Below are 23508 nucleotides of genomic sequence, written 5' to 3'. Positions count from 1 at the left end.
TCTTGCTTTTATGTTTTCCCCCTTTTCTTGCCATTTTATGTCTCAATTATTTATTTCACTTTTATAATTTTAAAATATTTTTTATACTCCCCTATATCTCATATCTTTAAGCATATTGAACTGCACTGCATTTGTGTATGAAATGCGCTATACAAATTAAATTGCCTTGCCTTGCAGTAGTGGGAAACAGTAGAATCATTTTGTAATTTGAGTAACCTCAACCTCAATCACAGTCAATCTGTTGTTCAAGTGCAATTTGTCAGATGTTTTTCGAAAGTACCAGAACATGGTGTTTGATTAAAGGTAGCATGATGTTAAGGTCATGGTTCTCTTAGGTATTAAGCATCTAAGTACCAAGCATCACTATTGTTGACAACAGATGTAGGATTTGTAAACTTTCATAATGCTTTCATAATGTGTTGCACAATTTATCCAACAGAAGAAGAAATGACTGTCAGAGATCAGAGAATTCTGTGACGTGTAATGGGATTGTAGCCTGGCCATCTTCCAAGCTTCTATTTGGGCATGCCTCCATAATATCAGAGTCCTCTCAGGGCTAAACCTGCGTCTCTCCAATTCCTGCATGCTGTTGGCCAGAGCTACAATCAGACCACTTTTTCCTCTGACTTACCATGCAACAGGGATCAATGAAAGAACTACCGTGTCTCGTCTGCTTCGATCGAGTCTTTGGAAATACTCAGTCAATAGTGAAAATAATAATACATAGGTTTTTGTATAGAGCTTTTCTAGACACTCAAAGACGCTTAACAGATCGTATAACATGAAAACAAAAAAAACAAATACAGACACTCAGGCATACAAAGACTCAACAAAAGTACAACAGAAAGATACAACAAAACTAGAGGGTAGTGGAAGGTTTTGTGTCCATAATGTTATGAAAGCATTGGTGGAGAGATCAGCAAGCCCATGACGGGAGTGGTGATGATATTCAATGGAAGCCAAATCTGGGGGCAATTTGAAGAAATAGCCTGGGTGGGCAGACTAGTGTAGTCTCAATTTTTGGTATAGCGTCACAGGGAGGATGGGCAGGCTTATTGATCATATAAGTCGCACGTAATGCCTCTCTGGATAATAATGTCTCTTAACTCTCAGCAATATACTAAGAGTTGAAATAAAGGACATCCGCAGGACACAGGAAAGGGTTACAACAAGTCAAGGCAACTTTGCAAGGCAACAGCAGCTCTCTCGCCAACTGGACTGACAGCTACTGTATTTTGCTGCTGTACTGCATTAGAAAATTGCAGCTTTAATGTAGAATTACTGCAGTTTTAGGCAATAAATGCAATGTTTGGACACAAAAATATTGTTTTTTTCTCACCTGAACAATGACAGCAAGCTTGCTCATCAACTGGAAAACAGTTGCTGTGTGTGATGCGGTGCAGTGTATGCAACTGTATTTTACTGCATTATAAAAAAGCTGCCGTTTTACGGCAGCATTGCTGTAGCTTTAGGCAGAAACTACAGAATTTTGCATACTGCAATGGCAACACTGGCATCTTGGCTTGAATCCCAGAATGCACGCCATACATCTTTTGGCACACTGTCATTTTCAATAGTCATTGACAAGTTAACTACCATAGTACTACACTACTATGGCATAACACAGGGCCTTTAGTAATGCACTACGCCTTGATCATTGGCATGGTGGTAACAGCAAAATTATAACTGCGTGTCCTAATGGGTTACCAGCTGCTGTGTGTGCTACTGTTTTCCAGGTTGGGGCAGCCAGAGCTCCAAGGTCCACATCCACCACAGCACCTGGCTCCACTTCCCCGGACACAACCTGCGCTGGCTGCTCACCTTCATCCTGCTCTTCGTACTGGTCTGCGAGATCGCAGAGGGGATCGTGTCCGATGGGTTTGTACTACAGTAGCATTATACTGGTGACATCACATTGACACACACACACACACACAGACACATACACATCAGATACACATACGCATACACATGAGTGTGTGAGCAAACACACACACACACACACACACACACACACACACACACACACACACACACACACACACACACACACACACACACACACACACACACACACACACACACACACACACACACACACACACACACACGCATGCATACTGTACATGCATGCACACATGCATGCACGTGTACTGTATGTGTTTCTGTTTCATAAACATACACAAACATGCACTACCTGTGTTTTTCTCTCTCCGTCTGTTTGTATTCCTTTGTCTTTTTCGCTCTCACTCACTCCTAGAAACACAAAACATAAACGGGCACACACACACACACGCACGTGTATGCATGCAGACACGTATGCACGCACGGGTGAACAAGGACACACACAAACATACATAAACATGGATAACACCACATACGTACGTACATACAGTACAAACACACATGCACACATACGGTTTGGATGGCCATAGGGGATTATGCTAAAGGCTTATATAGAGTAAAGACAACAGCGCTTGCTGGGGTAATGAAAGATCAAGCCCCCAGAGATGTCGGTCATGGAAAAAAAAATATGATCACACCATGTTCACAGCACAGATGATTGCTTGACCTCAATGTAAACTTGTTATTTGCGCATGGTTTCTGCGATGAACATTGATGAGCAGGGTTGAGTTGATGTATTGAAGAAAATAATAAACAAAAAACACTAGTCTGGCAATCTCCAATTAAATGCACAGTCTGCTAAAGTTGGTTGTAAACCTAGTGATCAGAGGGCGGGCTTAACCAGTTTCTTTTAAATGCTTCTGTACACTACTGGTTGACGCTATAACCAGAGCTGTTTCCGTTGACTCAGCAACCAGCTGGGCCAGTGGCAGAACTCCCAGAAAACACACATCATCAAGCTAATGAAATGCTCAATTTTAATTGGCTCAGAGATTTGAAATACAGTATCACCATTGACAGTAAATAGAATGGACGCCAAATCAACGCTATTTGCCATTCAACGCTTTGAAGCCAGATTTGGGAACATTCCAACTTACATTCCACCTTAGCAACGCCAAACGCAGGTGCTGATTGGACAACAACAAGACTTCTAACGGTAAATCAAACCATGTTCTGATGCTCATTGGTCAATTTAACTTTTAATATCTCTCTAAAACAAAACATCACCACAAAAAATCACCACCCTGGTAAGTTGGAGAGCAAGGGGACCTACTAGTTGAGCGAAAAATTATCCCCCTGGAGTGGCATTTAAGGGAGATACAGGGTTTTATGTCTCTCATAGGAATGAATGGGATTTGGCCATTTTTTGGTCTTTTTGGGTCCAACCTTGGCTCCAACTTGGCTTCAACAATGAAATAGAATTTTGGCCTCCATTCTATTTACTCTCAATGAGTATCACAGATAGCCAGCGTCAAAAGATTGACTATGTCATGGAATTGTGTGCTTTTCCTCAGAAAATACTGAATGAGCGGGCCCAAGCTATTGGTACACTGACTACAACAATAACAGTATGAACATGAATTTGCAATTTGCCACTTTTTTGGAACTTCAGTGTTGCAACTTTAAAAAATCACAGCGATTTCCTGCAACTTTGACCAATCATTTGGTCACTAATGTCACCAAACGTCCTCAGCTTATGCGAAGTGAGTGGACTCGCCGGATTTTCGACAGTGTGCGTGATTATTATGAAGCATATCATCATAATTTGCCTGTGTGCTGTCTCTTGCTTCCTACAGGTTTAGCCAGTCTTGGCACCTGCATCTCTTCATGCCTCCAAGCCTGGCCTTCCTAGCAGCCATCACTTCCATCATCTACTATCACAACATCGAAACATCCAACTTCCCCAAGCTACTTTTTGGTAAAGTATCCTTACAAATCTCCACACCACTTGTGAAATTAACTTAATTAAACCAACATAACCTTCAATTTTTTTATCAATTTAGAAATAATGTTTTCTGTTGCCCTCACACTATCGCATGGCATAAAATATTGCATACAAAATTAACAACTTAACACTAATGCACAAATGTAATTACATGTCCTGGCATGCTCACATGGCATTGTTTAGGAAGGACTGTATTATTATGACAGCAGTATCTCCATATAGCCTGCTCATTGATTTAGTACTATTCATGGTTAAATACTATCCAGTTTTCTGCAACTGTAATGCAAGTCTACTTCAAACTTTTTAGCACTTTGCCAGATGTTTTGCTCCTGCATGATGCTTGATGACTGTTCATGACTTCTGGCTGGCTGGCTTGTGTATACTTTTTTTGTCTCCCTAAGCCTTGCTGGTCTATTGGATCTTGGCGTTTGTGACTAAGACCATCAAGTTTGCCAAGTATGACGCGCATGGCATTAGTCTGGGCCAGCTGCGCTTCTGCATCACCGGGCTGCTAGCCCTCATCTACGGACTTCTGCTGGCCGTGGAGGTCAACGTGGTGCTGGCCCGGGTGAGCTGGGGGACCCTGGGGGGGCACTGCTGTGCTGGGGGACATGGGGAAATGGGGAATGGCTGGCTGGCTCTTGGTCAGCACTGCAATATGGAACTACACGATGCATCATGAATGTACTCAGGGAAGCCGACAAGGGGGGACAAAGGGGTCTGTTGTCCCAGGAAAGAGGGGCCCCAGAATGTACTCCACATTACATTGTATTTATTGATTGGGGGGCCATTTCAAATGACTTTGTCCCGGGCCTGGTTAAAGCTGTCAGCGGCCCTGAATGTACTTAATAATCACTGTATGTGTGCTTGTGTGGATAGATAGGATTATTGTTAGTGTAGAAATAACAGCTTTACGAAATTCTTCTCAGAATTAAGTGCACCAATATGTAGCCAAATTCATACCTGTAAACAACACAGCTCTCCTGTGTGCGTGTTTGTATGGATGAAAATATTTTTTAATATGGTTTGAAGCGCTGCTTTAAGAAGTGTGTGCGTGTCTGTCTGTGTGTGTTAGGAGATTTGCTCAATTGGCATGGAATGACCCCAAAGCTTTACACGAAATCCATTTGTGACATTTGTGTGAGTGTGCGTGCGTGTGCATGCAGGGCTGTGTGGGTGAAGAGAGGTTGTGTGTGTGTGGCAGCGCATGGCGGTTTCCATCATTATGTATAGGTTTGATGGTAAGTATGCACACATTCGTGCATATGATGTTGAGTGACAGCAGCAACGTGCATGCACTCTTCAAAGAATTAACTGCATGATACAGTATGTAGTCAAATCCATACTTCTTAGCATATATTATCACGACTCTTCAGCCAAACTTTATTGCATTTGCCGCAATTTTCCCCGGCATCTTATGCAAAGTTCCTAGCCGAGCCAACACGCTCCTGAATAAAAAGAAGAAAGGGGAGAGACAGCATATCAACAAAGCAAAGCAGAGCAGCATAGCGTCAGGCTCCCAACATCATCCGCTCCGTTACGCAATGGCGCACGAGGGATTACGCAGATGTAGCAGCAGCAGCAGCGGCAGCTCGGCCTGTCCTGGCCGTTGCCTCGCAGCTAAAGGCAGCACAGGGGCTGGTGAGGGGTAGAGTAGAGTAGAGGTGGGGTGATGACTCGCTGTGCGTTTCTGACGCTGCTGACTAGTGTTTGCGGCGAATGTTACAGCTGCTGTCGTCCACACAACGAATGTGAAAAACAGCAAATCCCTACTTCCTGTAAAGCCGTTTAGCTGAGAGCGCTGGTGGCGTATAATGTGCTGTATGTATTCTTTGATGACGGAGGGGACGAGAGGGGACTGCCTGCCTCTGCGCTGTGTTTCTTTTGTCACTTGCTGAGCTGTACTGACTAGATGGCTGCTGTACTGAGCCCGGCGGGGTCGACAGACCATCTGTTGAGGACACAAGCCTGCAGCCAAGCCATGCTCTCTCTCTCTCTCTCTCACCCCCCCCCTCTCTCTCTCCCTCTGTCTCTCTCTCTCCCCCTCTCTCTGTCTCTCTCACTCTCTCACTCTCTCTGCATCTGACCCACACTGGCCCCACTCCGGGGAACAGGGACTAGAACGAGGAAGATTACTGTCTTGGCAAATAATGCCTTGTGTATTTACAGTATATGCCTTATTTCCACACAATTTTACCGTATTTGATGGTTTTATCAATTATCTATGTGTGTTTGTGTGTGTGTGTGTGTGTGTGTGTGTGTGTCTGTGTCTGTGTCTGTGTCTGTGTCTGTGTCTGTGTCTGTGTCTGTGTCTGTGTCTGTGTCTGTGTCTGTGTGTGTGTACATACGTTATGTGTGTGCATCTCATCGATATGTATTTAATTTACTGAAAATGATATGTTAGTGATTGTGTGTTTGTAGGTTCTTGTAATATATACGCTATTACTACTGTATATTATACTCATTTCTTAGACACAGCACAGACAAGCTAAAGTGCTTGCTCTCCTAACCTGCTGTATGTCATCTTGTACAGTGAGGACAACACTTTGCAGAGAAATGTAGTGCCGGAGGCAAACAACTCAGTCATGCATGGGAACATACAGAACAGATAACAGAGAACAGAACAGAGCTTATATGTTCAGCTTTTGTCATGAATACCCCCCAGAGCCCTAAGCCCCTAGCTCATGTCCATCCTCAGAGATAAGAGACTCAAATATCCAACGCAACTATTTTAAATCCCTTTTACAGTACGGCACAATGTATCCATCTTCTAAATGAATGTTGTTGTTGTCTGATGTGGGTTTTTTGCCGTTCCTGTAGCGGTACATGTGTTTCACCCAAACTCAAATATCCAATGCAACTAATTTAAATCCCTTTAACAGTACAGCACAATGTATCCATCTTCTAAATGAATGTTGTTGTTGTCTGATGTGGGTTTTTTTGCCGTTCCTGTAGCGGTACATGTGTTTCACCCAAACTCAAATATCCAATGCAACTATTTTAAATCCTTTTTACAGTACAGCACAATGTATCCATCTTCTAAATGAATGTTGTTGTTGTTGTGTTGTGTTTTTCCCCCCGCCGTTCCTGTAGCGGTACATGTGTTTCACCCAGCCTCCCGAGGCCAAGCCCCCAGTTGACCTGCAGGATCTGGGCGTGCGCTTCCTGCAGCCCTTCGTCAACCTGCTGTCCAAGAGCACCTACTGGTGGATGAACCACTTCATCACCTCGGCCCACAAGCGGCCCATCGACCTCAAGATCATCGGCAAGCTGCCCATCGCCGTGCGCGCCATCACCAACTACCAGCGCCTGCGCAAAGCCTTCGAGACCTTCAAGGTTTGAAACGTGTTAAGGTTTTTTATAGGTTACAGTATAGTTAGGAAGCTGACCATCACCATGCACGGCACGGCACCACCAATGACCAGTGTCTTCACAAAGCCTTATAATCAATATTGCCAAAATATATAGAGAGAATAATAACATAATATTATAGTATCATAGGCCTACTACTGCATACAGTATAGGCCAGGGATGGGCAACTTTCATGATAAAGAGGGCCACAGTTTTTCATCGCCACCATCAGAGGGCCACATGACCAGGGATCGGACTGCAACTCACAGAGTTCGAGGTGCAGATGGTTGCTCACTGACTGCCGATATTGTTAGGAAGGAATTTGAGTGTTCTGTATCGGCTTACAGTATCATTACAATAGATTAATTCAGTAGTGTGTTTAAAAATCTGGTCATTATTTATTTTATTTCTTTAATTATGTTTTAACTATGGGCCACATCGAGTGAGGAGGCGGGCCGCATGTGGCCCCCGGGCCTCCAGTTGCCCATCCCTGGTATAGGCCTACAGTAGCCATAACCAACTACCAGCACCTACATGTACGGTATGCAAGGCCTTAGAGGCCTTCAAGGTTATGGATGTGTTAAGATTTTAAATGCACTATGCTGTAGTTAGGAAGCTGACCATAGAAATACACAGCATCAACAGCTACCAGCGCCTATGCAAAAAGCCTTTGAGGCCTTCAAGCTTTAAAATATTAATCTTTATCTCCCTTAAGGAATTCTCTTTTTCTGATTGCCTGATGGGGTGAATATTAATTTTGTTGAACCTGTCAAGCTTCTAACTTAGACGGGTGTAGAATCTTCGTTGGAATGCTGGAATGTATCTAAGGGATAATATTCTAGGAATCATGTGCATGTTCTACCATAAATTAAACACCGACCATCAGCATTCCAAACCAAGATTCAACACGCATCTAAGTTAGACACGTCCAATAGAGAAGCGTCTAACTTGGTCGCTAGATTCTGGTGCAGCTGGCATGATTCCTAAAACTTTACAGACAGTAATACATGCAAAAAAATACCCTACCCTAACAAGAGATAAGTGGGACAACGACCTTTGAGGTCGAACAGTTTGCAGTTAATGTCTTGGCGAAGTATGAAAGCGAGTGGTATTACACACTGCCAGTGCCCATACTCAAGGGATTTCATGTCCATTGTTATGGGATTGTCATATATATTAGACACATAGACACCTGTACTTGGTAGACACAATTTCATACATGCACAAAAAAATGTAATTACAGAGCCACTAGGCATCACTAGACACTGGAACAACACAAAAAAAACACTTTTTTATTCTCAATATTTTGCCATCCCAGCATTGATCCACGTAAACAGCATGAGATTAAAAATAGTCTGAAAGCGCTGCGTCATCTCCTCACCCAACCTGATCCCCCAGGGGTATTCCATTCCATTCCCCTCAAGAGCCACCAGATGCCGTCCAGGATTATAAAGTCACTCACTCACTCACTCACTACGCCGCACAGCCGGACAAACAAAGCAGACATACAGTACTCACCCCCCTGATCAACAATGCCAATGAGGTTTTTTTTGCCTGCAAGCACACACACAGACAAAAACAGTGTTTGGGTCTTTTCCATATCATTTTAGTTGCATGGACTTTTATTCTATAAGGAACACACACAACACCACACCACACTCCACTCCCCAACCCCTTATTCACACTTTTACGCTTCCCATTCCTTCCCTTCTCACTTCTATTTCATTGCATGTGACACAAAAGTGTCGCTATGTACACATCCTTGACTTGAACTCTTGTCTGTGTGGACCTTCCTCAAACACCTGTAAAACACATATTTCATATACATGTTGTTCTTAGCAGCTACAAATATACACGTACAGTGCGTGAACACACAAAAATACATTAAAAACAGTGTTTTAAAATGTCTTTTGCTCTACAGCACCCAAAATTGTCCAGTGATATATGCAACAGAGACAGCTCACATAGGCAGAGATCAGCTAGACCGATTGACCTCCATGAGAGTCTGCTGGTTAATCTGGTGTGGTGATGAGCAGATTTATGTAAAGCAAGGCTTTATAGTCTTTTACCCCGCATGACCCTTTATATTCCCTTTAATGCCTGACCTCCATCCCACCGACTGGCCAGCTTACTTTCTCTGGTTCCCTTTCTCCAACTCCTGTAAAATGGAACAAACATACAATTTCCTTTACAGTACATTCTATCATTAACAGCTACACACATACATGGACACGCAAGCTATAACAAATCCACTGTATCATACAGCGATGGTGACTTAAAATGCATTTTACTGTAAGTACATACTATCTCTATCCCTCTACCCATGTTTTACTATATTTCCACTGGCCTCACTGGTTGTTGTTCTCCTCCGTGCAGAAAGATGGCGGTCCTGCGCCCCGTGGCCCCCAGTGGGTGTGGAGGGCCATCCAGCAGGCGTTCGGGAGGTCTCTGCTTCTGAGCATCACGTTCCGCTTCATGGCCGACCTGCTGGGCTTTGCGGGGCCCCTCTGCATATCGGGCATCGTCTATCAGATAGCCAAGGAGAACATCACCATCCAGTACCCGGTAAGCATACAGTAGGAGCGCTGTGGTAAAACAAGTTAACTCATGTAAACCTATGTTTTTAAAGGTGCACTGTGTAGGATGGGAGCATCCATGACTTAATGTATCTTTGTTTATTTTATTTTTCTTCGATTAAATTATGAAATGAATGTAATCTAGATATTTATTATAGGGTCAATGTGTGTTTTGGATTAGGTTGGATGATGGGATGGTATTGTGTGTGTGTGCGTGTGTGCATGTGTGTGTGTGTGTGTGTGTGTGTGTGTGTGTGTGTGTGTGTGTGTGTGTGTGTGTGTGTGTGTGTGTGTGTGTGTGTGTGTGTGTGTGTATGTGTGTGGGGGGGGATGGGATGGTATGAACTTGATGGGACAGGGGCAGTGGGTTAGGACATCCAGTGTTTCTGTACATTAGGCCTACATTTTATTTTTGTCTGTTTTGTTTTGTTGGTGTTGTCCTCTTATGTGTTGTATGATGCTGCAACCTCCCTGTCTCCTAGACAAATCTCTCCTTTGTGGAGATCCATAAAGAAACCTAACCTAACCTAACCTACTGTAAACCTCTGTTTTTACAGATTTTGTGGCTTTTTATGCCTTTTTGACTATTGACAGAGAATTTTACACGAAATTGGTGGGAGGGAGAGATGTGTAAGGACTGGAAGATATGACGCCTTAGTCCACTTACAACCCCACCGCACATGTACACTTCTTGATTCATTCATGAGTACATGAGGAGCTGCCATTTTCATCCTGTTTCCAGTGTAAATGCAGGAGCCTTCCAAAACAAATATCACAAATGTCAACGTCAACATCTTAAATGCAAACCTCGAAATGTGAACAACAAATGTAAACACAAACCTTTGAATCTTTGAAGAGAACCAGTTAATTGTAACATTTCCAGGGTGTAAAATGTGCTATGGCACGGTCTGTCCATTTCCCAGGCTAAAGTGACATTTCTTCATACATCATAGATGTGCACACATAAAGCATGTAGAACTTGGGAAGATCAGGATAAGCATGACTAGTTTCATTGCTTACATTGCTGAGTGGTGTAGCAACACCCTGGGGTTTAATAGGTCATATAGGCCTTTAGGTTATGTTGTGTTTCATTTGGTCTTGTAACGCAAAGTTGTAAGTCACCGAAGACATTGCATATGAAGTATGCATGTTATCATATAAAATAATATTAATTATTCATATTGTTTACTTTTCATGAAATCCAAACTCTGTTCACACAGAAAATAACACGTAAATAACAGAAAATGAATAATACAAAATACAGAAGTGTAGGCAAAACCATCAGGGACAAAGGTAGACACTTTCTAAACCTCTCTTTCATGTGCACGAAATCATTCAAATAATATAATTAACACACTGTATCTATCAATATATCAATCTATCAATCTATCAATCAATCTATCTATCTATCTATCTATCTATCTATCTATCTATCTATCTATCTATCTATCTATCTATCTATCTATCTATCTATCTATCTATCTATCTATCTATCTATCTATCTATCTATCTATCTATCTACACGTGTTTATCAATTCAAACCCTCCTCTGCTGTGCTGCTGGTGTGTGTCCCAGGTGCGGCTGCTGGGGGTCCACTTCATCTCCTCTCAGGCCTTCCTGGCCAACTCCTATGTCCTGGCCGTGTTGCTGTTCCTGGCCCTGCTGCTCCAGAGAACCTTCCTCCAGGCATCCTACTATGTCGCCATAGAGACCGGGATTAAACTCCGAGGGGCCATGCAGGTATCTTTTCCAATAGGCTAAGGCTACTTCTCAATGTCAAGTGTTCTAGCCTTGCTAGGACGTGACACACCTGGTGATTGGATACTCTGCGGAGTTCACCAAAGACTATCCAATCACTGGGCGTTTCACGTCCTGGCAAGGCTAGAACACTGGGCATTGAGACAGAGCCTATGTAGGTTATCTGAACCATATTGTGATAGGGATGTACTGTATTGTAGGAATTGCTTGGTGTCACAACATTTCAATCAGCTAGCATCTTCCAGTCCCTGTTAGTCTCTGATATCTGCGTAACATTGACTGATAATTGTATAAATTCTCTTTTCAGGCAAAGATCTACAACAAGATCATGCGTCTCTGCACTTCCAACCTGTCCATGGGGGACATGACGGTGGGCCAGATCAATAACCTGTTGGCCGTAGACTGCAACCAGCTGATGTGGTTCTTCTTCCTCTGCCCCAACCTGTGTGCCATGCCGGTTCAAGTAAGATATCACAAACTGAATGTCTGTTAGTGACTGAATGAACACTAGTCACCTGTCAGTGACTGAATTAACTAATGTTCTACTGTGGTAGGCGAGTTGTGTGATGTTAGGATGTAAAAATCAGGAATGGTGTTTTATTTTCAGATATGTGTCTTTTCACTGAAGATTACTGATAAAAACAGGATTGTCAAAACTCATGGGAAATTGATAACCATAGCTGGTTTTGTAAGATCTACAGTACCTTGGGGATTAATGTGTAAGCCCTCTCCTCTCCTCTCCTCTCCTCTCCTCTCCTCTCCTCTGCTCTGCTATCCTCTCCTCTCCTCTCCTCTCCCCTCCCCTCCCCTCCTCTCCTCTCCTCTCCTCTCCTCTCCTCTCCTCTTCTCTGCTCTCCTCTCCTCTCCTCTTCTCTCTCCTCTCCTCTCCTCTTCTCTCCTCTCCTCTCCTCTCCTCTGCTCTCTCCTCTCCTCTCTCCCCTCCTCTCCTCTCCTCTCCTCTTCTCTTCTCTTCTCTTCTCTTCTCTTCTCTTCTCTTCTCTTCTCTTCTCTCCTCTCCTCTCCCCTCCTCTCTCCTCTCCTCTCCTCTCCTCTCCTCTCCTCTCCTCTCCTCTTCTCTTCTCTCCTCTCTCATCCTCTCCTCTCCTCTCTCCTTTCCTGTCCTCTCCTGTCCTCTCCTCTCCTCTCCTCTCCTCTCCTTTCCTGTCCTCTCCTGTCCTCTCCTCTCCTCTCCTCTCCTCTTCTCTTCTGTTCTCATCTCTTCTCCTCTCCTCCTCTCTCCTCTCCTCTCCTCTCCTCTCCTCTCCTCCCCTTTCCTCTTCTCTTCTCTTCTCTTCTCTCCTCTCCTCTCCTCTCCTCTCCTCTCCTCTCCACTCCACTCCTCTCCTCTTCTCTCCCCTCTCCTCTCCTCTCCTCTCCTCTCCTCCTCTCCTCTCTCCTCTCCTCTCCTCTCCTCTCTCTCCTCTCCTCTCCTCTCCCTCCTCTCCTCTCCTCTCCTCTCCTCTCCTCTCCTTTCCTCTCCTCCTTTCTCCTCTCCTCTCCTCTCCTCTCCCTCTCCTCTCTCCTCTCATCTCACCTCTCTCCTGTCCGCTCCCCTCTCTCTCTCTCCGCTCTCCTCTCCCTCTCCCTCCCCTCCTCTCCTCGCTCCTCTCCTCGTCCTCTCGTCTCCCTCTCCTCCTCCCACTCCTCCTCTCCCCTCTCCTCCACACTCTCTCATCTCTTCTCCTCTCTCTCCTCTTCCTCTCCCGTTCGTTCTTCTTTCACTTCTCTTCCTCTCCTCTCCTCTCCTCTCCTCTCCCTCCTCCTCTCCCTCTCCCCCTCCTCTCCTCTCCTCTCCTCTCCTCTCCTCTCCTCTCCTCTCCTCTCTCCTCTCCTCGTCTGGTCTCTTCTCCTCTCATCCTCTCCACTCCTCTTGCTCTCTCCTCTCCTCTCTCCCCTCCTCTCCTTCCTCCTCTTCTCATCTTCTCTTCTCTTCTCTTCTCTTCTCTTCTCTTCTCTTCTCCTCTCCTCTCCCCTCCTCATCCTCTCCTCTCTCCTCTCCTCTCCTCTCCTCTCCTCTCCTCTCCTCTTCTCTTCTCTCCTCTTCTTATCCTCTCCTCTCCTCTCTCCTCTCCTGTCCTCTCCTTGACCTCTTCCTCTCCTCTCCTCTCCTCTTCCTCTTCTGTTCTCATCTCTTCTCCTCTTCCTCCTCTCCTCTCCTCTCCTATTCTCGGGGGTCCTCTCCCCTACCCCTTATCCTCTTCATCTTCCTCTTCTCTTCTCTATCTCTCCTCTCCTCTCCTCTCCCTCTCCACTCCACTCCTCTCCTATCTTCCCCCCCCCCTCCCTCTCCTCTCATCTCTCTCTCCTCTCTCTCTCTCCCTCCCTCCTCTCTCCTCTCCTCTCCTCTCCTGCTCCTCTCCTCTCTCCTCTCCTCTCCTCTCCCTCCTCTCCTGTATCCCTCCTCCCCTCCCTTCCTCTCCTCTCCTCTTCCTCCTCTTCTCTCCTCTCCTCTCATCTCATCTCCTGCTCTGCTCTCTCTCCTCTCCACTCCTCTCCTCTCCTCTCTCCCTCTCCTCTCCCTCCCTCCTTCTCCTCCTCCTCTCCCCATCTCCTCCTCTCCTTCTCTCCTCCTCCTGCTCTCCTCTCCACTCCTCTCCTCTCCTCTCCTCCTCCTCTTCCTCTTCCTCCTCTCCTCTCCCCTCCTCTCCTCTCCTCTCCTCTCCTCTCCTCTCTCTTGTCCTCTCCCCTCCTCTCCTCTCTTCTCCTCTCCCCTCCTCTCCTCTCCTCTCCCCTCTCCTCTCTTCTCCTCTCCTCTCCTCTCCCCTCCTGTTCTATCCTCTCCTCTCTCCTCTCCCCTCTCCTCTCTTCTCCTCTCCTCTCCTCTCCTCAGGTGGTGATTGGGGTCTTCCTCCTCTACTACTTCCTGGGTCTGAGTGCGCTGATAGGGGCCACGGTCATCATGCTGCTGGCCCCAGTGCAGTACCTGCTGGCCACACAGCTCTCCAGCGCGCAGAAGACCACCTTCGTAAGTTCACACCCTAGGCCAGGGCTATTCAATTAAATGTCACCGAGGGCCAGTTTTTTGAATTTCTCCCATCAAAGGGGCCGAACATGGAATATGTATTATGGTTGCCAACTGTCAATGTAAGAAATACGGGACATTTCATTGAGGCGGGGGGTTTGGGGCCTTCCACCAGAAAATTTTGCATTTCTTAGATGTAATTTCCTGCATTTCCTTCCCTGTTTCGGCTCAATACGGAACCCATACTTATATCTCTAAAAGTTTCCATTTTGTTCTGACCTCGTGGGGGGCCAGAGCCTTGCAGTTCAAGGGCTGCATCTGGCCCCAGGGCCGCCATTTGAATAGCCCTGCCCTAGGCTCTCATGCATACTCACTCTGATAATGTGTGTTTGGCTGACTGCAAGACAAATTTCGACCTAGGGAGAAAATAAAGATGTATTTGACCTGACTTGGTTGCTCTACACGCGTGTACGAGCCCAAGCATAAAGATGTGACTGAGATACTGTACATATTAGAAATGGAAAACACTTGGGTTTCATTTCACATTTGGAATGCACAGTTTATTTGTAAGTGCTAGAACCTGCCTTTCCCAGGCTTATAGTAGGTAACAGCTGAATGTGTTCAATAGTACAGTCTTGTCTTTCAAAGAGAAATTCTGCTCTGTTGTGGCTTTCATATCCACTCAGTGACTGCTGTGACCTACCCAAACAGGGCCTTTCTAAGACATTGTACTGTATGAATATTGATGTTAGTTGGAGGCTGGAGTTGTACTGTAGTGTCATACTGCAGAACAGCTGGAAGGGATGGGTGAAGGGATCTTCTACAACGTGACCTTTTGCCCTCCTCTCTTCTTGACAGGAGTACACGAGCGAGCGTCTGAAAAAGACCAACGAGCTGCTGCGAGGGATCAAGCTGCTGAAGCTGTACGCCTGGGAGAACATCTTCCGAGACAGCATCGAGGAGATGCGCACCAAAGAGCTGACCAGCCTGCGGGCCTTCGCCCTCTACACCTCGGTGTCCAGTAAGCCCACGTTGATTACTCAACCAGACATGTAAACACATCCTCATCCTCATCCTCATCCTCATGCTCATCATCATCCTCATCCTCATCCTCATCCTCATCCACATCCGTATCTGCTCAGCTGTCTTATCCTGGCTTTGCTCTGTGCTTTCAGTACCAAGTGGAAATCTCAGTCTGCCTGCAATCTAACAAATACACTCCTCCCAATTTCCACTGCATGTCGGTCTGTATCTAACAAATATGTGCCACTGCCAACTCCTTTTATCTCAGTCGTCATCTAACAAACACCCTCTTCCTCCTCCTCATCTAGATGTACTGCATCATAGGCAGAATCTAAGTAGCATACAACTCTCCCACCTCCTCTAGGTTTTACCTCACTCAGTATCTAATGCTATAAATAAACACTTTACTGCTCCTCCTCTTTCAACTCTTCAGAGCACAAGATAATGTCAGTATGCCTTTAAAAAATGTTTAACATTTATTCTATTTTGTTTTTCAGTTTTCCTAAATGCAGCCATTCCCATTGTGGCAGTTCTGACAGTAAGTACACACATATTGTAGATCAAGCTAAATTTCTAAATGCTAAAATTGCTAAAATTCTCTTCTTCATTTGGATAAAACATGTAGCAATATGCATATTGACATGATCCTATGTCTTAATGTTTGCCAATTCTATGTTCACGATTCATACACTGTACTTATCACTATCTTTTGTCTTGAAGACATTTATAGTCCACATCTACATCTCGGCCAACAACGAGCTGTCCCCAGATGTGGCTTTCGCCTCCCTGTCCCTCTTCCACATCCTGGTCACGCCCCTCTTCCTGCTCTCCAGCGTGCTGCGCTCCACAGTCAAGGCCCTGGTCAGGTGAACAGCCTATTGTCTTAACAGCCATTTACATTAGTTTTACATCAGGGACACAGACACATGAATTTGGCCAAGCGATGCAAACTTTGCCATTCATTCCAATGATGGAGGTGAAGGCAAGCGAACAGGATATTCAAAGTTTAATATTAATCAAATGAGAAACGAATTTTGCCTACAGTGGCCAATCAAATCAACAACACAACTGTATCATTCCATTTGATTCGCCGCGACGACCTGATGACAGTACTGATTTCTTTACTACATACAAAAGTGTTCCATTAAACATAACAACTAGGAAAAGGGGGCTCTCATAAGCTGTTGACTAGGATATTGAGGTCCATTTAATCATCCGTGTGTGTGTATGTGTGTGTGTGTGTGTGTGTGTGTGTGTGTGTGTGTGTGTGTGTGTGTGTGTGTGTGTGTGTGTGTGTGTGTGTGTGTGTGTGTGTGTGTGTGTGTGTGTTTGTATGTATGTGCGTGTGTGTGTGTGCGTGGCTGCGTGCGCGCGTGCAAGTGTGTGTGCGTGCGTGTCCATGCATGTGTGACAGTGTGGCTGTGTGAAAGGGGGAGAGAGACAGACAGGGAATTTAAGAGGTCGAGGCCCTGCCAGTTCCTCACACTTGAAAGCAGCTGCTCTCATTTGGCAGGAACATCAGCATCACAACTGGGGCTCTCGTATTTCTAAGCGCATGCCATTCAGCAAACAGAGCTAAACCATTAGTCAGAAATATTACTCGAGTACTTCGAGGCAGACGAGTTTAATTTATTTAAACTGTCTGCATTATGTTGCTTTGCCAAACATTTTGATCATGTTCATAAATGTAGAGAATAGTTTCAGATATTAAAATTACAGCTGTCTTGCTACAAGTATGAGTAAAGTAAAGTGTGAAGTGAGGTATTGCCAAGCCCGTGACCCCAAAGAGAGAGAGAGAGAGAGAGAGAGAGAGAGAGAGAGAGAGAGAGAGAGAGAGAGAGAGAGAGAGAGAGAGAGAGAAGGCTAAGGGTGGCTCTGAGGCATGGTTATATCTGGTGTCCAGTCCTCCATAAATTATAAGTCTAACGTACAGTATCATATATGGGGTATTCACTAAAGTTACCAAGGATGTCTCAGAAGTCTGTCATCAAGGCACATGCTAAATATAGCGAATAATATAGAGGTAAAGTCATGTCCGGATTTATAGGTCACTTTTTTATTACATTTTCATTCACAATTTCATTTCTATTTAGGGTATAATATGGTGTGTGTATAAGTTGTAGTGTGAGTAAGGTTCAACATATGTTTGTAAGGTTCAGCCTACGTACAACATGGATGGTCACAGTATACAGTTTTACAGGGTTTCACTTTCGGATGTGAAAACATATACAGTAGATACACATATCCCTCTTCCTCATACATGTGGCATATGATACCAGAACTGTGATTCTCACCTTATCTGACTCTGTCAGTGTTCAGAAACTCAGCGAATTCTTCGGTGCCGAAGAGATCGAAACTGAGTCCGAACCCTACAACCCCACCACCCCAGCTCCAGCCAATAACCAGAACAACATCAAGTCAGTAGTGAGTACCATAGTGCTTGTGTTCCTGTCCCAGAATTTGTCTGCCTTTAAAACTGAATAACCTTCATATTCCCCGTGGATGGAGTCACTGACTGTGTGGTGGTGTCCTCTTTCTCAGTATTCGTGCCAGCTTCAGGCCAAGAGCCTGCTCAACCGCAAACGGAAGAAAGAGCAGAACTGCACCTCAGTCAAGAAGGCACCTGAGGAGGAACCACCGCCCATTGACCACGAAGACAACATCTGCATTAAAGTAAAACACTACATAATCATCATCGTCGATATACTGTATATTTTGAATATGTTGCTATGTCACTATGTTACTCACATGCACATGGGTTTAAAGGACACCAGTGACATTAAAGCAAAGCAAACACTACAAAATTATCAACATTTTGAAGATTACTATATGTGTTATTTACATGCACAGTCAGGGTTTTAAGTACAGCCTCTGCATGGAAATAGAAAGAATATCATCAATATAGGCTTACATTTTGAAAATTAGTCCTTGTGTTATTCACATGCACGAACAGGGGTAAGAAATTCCTGGCCAGCACTAAATAGTTAAACACTCCCAGGAGTATCATTTCAGTCAGGCAGTACTTTAAACACCTCTCATACAGTGCAGGGGTCCTAGGGTCAAAAACGTACAGGTGTCTCGTTTCAATTGGGCTCTAACTGTGGACCCCTGCGGGTCTCATTCATTTCAGCTGTACACTATTTTTACGACAGTAAAAAGGGGGCTTAAGTGGCCCAGAGTCTGTAAGGCAGACATGTACTGAAGTGGCCTGTAATTAATACGTTTTTGAGGGTCCTCTGTGAGCTTCAACTAGAGGCAGCAGTCACATGCTCAAAGGGACATAAGTCTTTCAATTAGTGCTGTGATTTCTCAAATCCCACCCACAGAGATTTGTTGTCCTTAAGGCCGGTTGGATATACATATAAACGGCGTGACGTGTGCCATGTGCGTTGCGCCCCTTTTTGGGGGAAAACATTGGGGGGGAAGTCAATGCAAGTCAATTGGTGGTGTTGGGAAAGAAAAAACGAAAGACAAGGACCTGTAGGCTTGTGCTGTTGACGCTCAACATGCCGAAGACGTGTTGTGTTGTTTTGTTGTTTATTCACAAGCAAAGTACCCGGATGACTGTTTATACGTATTAAGCACATGGCTGAAAATGGGATGTTCATATTATCTCATATTGTTTCATCCTGATTTTTGTCTTTTCAAATTTCTACCTTGGAACTGAAGAACCTAATACCAAAATTATGCTGCATGCAATCGTATCATCATGCATCTCTCTTTCATATTTGTAGATAATAAATGGCTATTTCACCTGGACAACGGGTACCCCCACCTTGTCCAACATTGACATAAGGGTTCCTTTTGGTAAGGCCTACTCCTCATGTTATCCCTTATCATTTAATTAAAAAAAATTTTTTTTTACATTTTTAAGAGATGTCTCACTATCTCCCCATCTTACACCTGTCTGTCTGTGTCTCTGTCTTGCCATAGGTCAGTTGACGGTGGTTGTGGGGCAGGTGGGCTCTGGGAAGTCTTCTCTGCTGCTGGCTGCTCTGGGAGAGATGCAGTGCATGACAGGAAGTGTGTCCTGGAACAGGTGAGGAAATAGAGCTTGAAAGTCCTGTCCCTTAGTTCCGCATTTCACGGGACCTAAGCTGACCATCTAACAACATTGTAGCGAGTAAATATCTTCCAATCTCAGTCATTACATGCGCTGGGCTACAAATATGCTGTTTAAGAGGCTACATAAAGATTATTCATGCAGAAGTATCAATGTTTTGTTCCGAGGCCATCTGCATGAAAAATGTGAAGAAACACAGCTTTCTAAAAAGTTTTGGGGTTGGTACGAGAAATTAAACAAAAATATCAGAAACAACATATGTGGAGCTCGTGGCACAACTCGAAGGGGATCGAAATATCATTTTAATACCGCCATTGGATTACATGCTACGATTTTCGGCTAAAAACGCCGTTGAGGTCCCATGAAATCGGGGGAAGTGACGTCACTTTCAAGCTCTATGACTGCAGTGATGATCATCCACCAGCCCCCAAGTCTTATGCATTTGCACGAAGAAAAAGGAGTCGCACACAGGAGCTTGATGCTCTTCAGTGAAACTGTATTAAAAGCTGAACATAAAGAGAAGCCAAAACAAAAAGTGGGAAGCAAACGTTTTGGGTCTAGCCCATTATCAGTGTTCCCAAAATCAAAACGTTGCACGCAACTCTACAGTATGTAAGACAGTCTGTCTGTCTGCCAGAAAGTGCCTTTTGAAGATTTTGCAATTGACTTATGTTTGTTGACCTTGTTTTTATTGGACTGTGCAATTAATGATGCCATTTCAATTCAGATTATACAGTGTAAAGTAATAATTCAAGGTAGTGGCAAGTGTTAAATTCGGATTGGTGATGATGGCTGGTTCTAAACACCTGCTCAGAGATAAAAGTGTCTGTAAAGTAGCATTCCTCTTTTTTCAAAGAATCTGTTTAACTTTTATTTTTTGTTTTGTTTTGTTTTGTTTTTGATCTCCAGTCCACGCAAAACAGAGGATGGTGAACAAAGGTTTGTATTGTGACGTAATTGTTTAGCAGCACACACTATTAAACTGTCAAACTGTTTCTATGGTTTGTTTGCATAGCAAGCTGCACATATTATGAATTACTTTGACATTACATGCACATCTTAGGTGTTCACATTTGAAAACAACTGCCAAGTGTTAAATAAGCCCTCCCTACATCTCTTTTCAGGACTGAAAACCACACACCAGGAGGGAAACCACCCAAGTACTAGCTGCTTTTTCTTTTATATCCCTTGTGAAAACCTAAGCTCACATGTTATTGTGCCATCCAAATATATTGCAGTAATGGGGATACAGAAGCTACAATCCAGTGCCACAGATTCCAAATGACCTGGTTCTATCTGTCCAAATGCCCCAATTGGTAAAACTTGGAAGGTCATTTGGAATATGTAGTACTGGACTGTAGTTTCTCAATCCCATCACTACTTGTTTAATCAGGTATAGATATGGCCACCTGTTCTGTTCTCAAGCTCACTCAGAACATTCATTTTAAATAGTTTTTTCCTCAAGTGATGTCAGTCAAGAAGACACTTCAATGGCATTGTCAATTACAACAAGACAAGCCCAAATGAAACAAGATTGACTCTTATGTTGAATAAATGTATGGAAAAATACAGCCTCACAGATCACAAAATCACTTAGAGAGTTGTGCATCTGACTTCTTCATACAGTATATTGTCCTGAGTGTAATATTGTTGATGTGTGTGCTGACCGCAGGAAGAGAGGCGCCGTGGCTTATGCGTCTCAGAGGCCCTGGCTGCTGAACACCACTGTGGAGGAGAATATTCTATTTGATACCGCCCCTAACCAGGCAAGGTAAAGCTCACAGCTGCACGCTGCACCAAACAACACACAAACAATACATGGACACGAAGCAAATGATTAAATTGCTGTTTATATATAAAATTGCATCATTTTGGTTTCTTTTTCAGTGTGTTTACAGTAAAATACACAGAGGACAGAATTTTGTGTGCAACACAGTCTAACATTTTGAAATGGTTGACAGCAGCACTCTCTGTCTCCCATTGTGATGTTACAGTGTATCGCCATTGGCTAGGAGGGTGTTTACATGTTTTCACAAAAAAAGGGATTCTCCTCAAATCCTCCCGAAAGTCTATTTGTCATCCCGTCTGGCCCCCCTGGCTAATGGCCTGTCTTTGAGAATGCATTAAAGGGCTAAATGAGAGAGCAGGTCCCCACTTCTAATCTGTAGTGAAGAGAAGAGGGGAGGGTGGGGTGGGGGTGGGTTACGTAACCACTACAGATTTCAAACCACTCTAGCGGTACTCTTCACTGAGCAAATTACTCTGGGGCTAAGACTCGGAGCAAAGAGGAAGGGAGGAGAGAGAGAGAGAGCCAACCATCCTCCTCCTGCTGCCTTGCACTGCCGCCGCATCAGTCTGGGCTCCTGACTTGATTGTGTTTCCCTTTTGAGTTCACTTGAGCGTGACTAATCCAAAGAAGATCAGAAGCTTCCGCAAAAGAGTCTTGTCCAACAAATGAGGTGTTCTATTTGACGCCATTGTTGCGTGTCAAAAGTCACGTGTCACATCAATGTCGTGTGTGTCTTTGAGTTAAAAGGTCCTGTGTGTTTTATGACCTTGTCTTGACCTAGGTACAAAGACGTGGTGGAGGCCTGCTCTCTGCAGCCAGACTTTGACTCTTTACCACAAGGAGACCAAACCGTGATCGGCGAGCGGGTATGTTTGTGTTCAGACACATTAGTCCATGTAGAGACAACATGAATGGAAATGAGTTTATTTTTATTCTTTTCATTTTTTTAAGTAATTAATGTGGCTGAGGCTGCAATGTGACTTTGCTGTGCTGTGTGGCCCATATGAGGAGTGCATGTTTCTTTATGTGGTCTGACGGCACATTTATTCCATTCCACTGGGCCCTCACAATCCCAGATATACACACAGGACTGGGGAGAGGAGAGAGGAGCTCTGCCCCTTAGGCATATCCTGCCCAGGCACCAGTCCAGTATTTCTTTCTCTCTCTCTCTCTCTCTCTCTCTCTCTCTCTCTCTCTCTCTCTCTCTCTCTCTCTCTCTCTCTCTCTCTATCTCTATCTCTCTCTCTCTCTCCCCTTTCTCCCCCCCCCTCTCTCACGTGCAACCCAGCACACAGCCACCTCCCCCTCCAACCATACTACCATTCTGTGTACATCACCATCTCTATGGAAAAGCCCCAGTCATACTCTAGGTTGATGATAATGCTTTCTGTCTCTCGCTCCTCGTATATATATGCTGTATATAACCTGACTTTGCCATTTGTGCAGTACGGTACACTTACCTGTCAGTTGTGTGAGGTCAAAGTGTTGCTGATATTGCTGGTAATTCTTGTTGCCAGGGCATCATCCTGTCAGGTGGGCAGCGGCAGCGCATCAGTGTGGCACGGGCGCTCTACCAGCAGACCAGCGTGGTCTTCCTGGTGGGTCATATCTATCATGATTACAGGAATAGCAATTATAAAACATAGCAGTAATAATGTACATTACATTTGCACACAAATATCAAGATGCAAAATAATACTGTATTGTACAAACCAACATATTATATACCTATAACAAAGAAATAATCAGAGATGTACATGTAGTTCCACTGCTTTAAACTTGATTTTAATTTTAGACCGTATATACTGTATACAACTTCCACAGAAAGGATGGTGTGAGATACTTGGCCTGCTACCTGATACCAACAGGATAACTGTTCCAGGTGTTTCCTATTGTGTTGTGTTGTCAGGATGACCCGTTCTCCTCCCTGGACATCCACCTGAGTGACCACCTGATGATGCAGGGCATCCTGCGCATGCTGCGGGCGGAGAAGAGGACCGTGGTGCTGGTCACCCACAAGCTCCATTACCTGCCCAACGCTGACTGGGTGAGACCATCATTGTGAAAAAAGTGAAGTCTACAAGTTATGACATACTGTACATGTTTATGCATGCATTATTTACAGATGAGCTGGAT

At 44.4% G+C, this 23508-nt stretch overlaps 1 protein-coding gene across 1 annotated transcript in view; it reads left to right on the top strand.

Moving 5' to 3' along the window:
• The window catches only part of LOC134438224 (ATP-binding cassette sub-family C member 8-like), a 47341-nt gene that overhangs the window by 5648 nt on the left and 18185 nt on the right, over positions 1-23508 (top strand). The window contains 20 exon segments of the mRNA XM_063187722.1: positions 1737-1878; positions 3702-3823; positions 4252-4418; positions 6944-7186; positions 9578-9766; positions 11353-11517; positions 11843-11998; positions 14366-14500; positions 15356-15518; positions 16018-16058; positions 16241-16386; positions 17833-17944; positions 18080-18193; positions 19255-19327; positions 19454-19585; positions 19715-19737; positions 21260-21354; positions 22154-22238; positions 22890-22970; positions 23282-23419. Of these exon segments, the coding sequence (XP_063043792.1) occupies positions 1737-1878; positions 3702-3823; positions 4252-4418; positions 6944-7186; positions 9578-9766; positions 11353-11517; positions 11843-11998; positions 14366-14500; positions 15356-15518; positions 16018-16058; positions 16241-16386; positions 17833-17944; positions 18080-18193; positions 19255-19327; positions 19454-19585; positions 19715-19737; positions 21260-21354; positions 22154-22238; positions 22890-22970; positions 23282-23419 (2522 nt within the window).

Source organism: Engraulis encrasicolus, chromosome 22 (assembly GCF_034702125.1).
Source record: "Engraulis encrasicolus isolate BLACKSEA-1 chromosome 22, IST_EnEncr_1.0, whole genome shotgun sequence".
Taxonomy (NCBI): Eukaryota; Metazoa; Chordata; class Actinopteri; order Clupeiformes; family Engraulidae; genus Engraulis; species Engraulis encrasicolus.
This window is presented reverse-complemented; position numbering and strand designations above follow the sequence as displayed.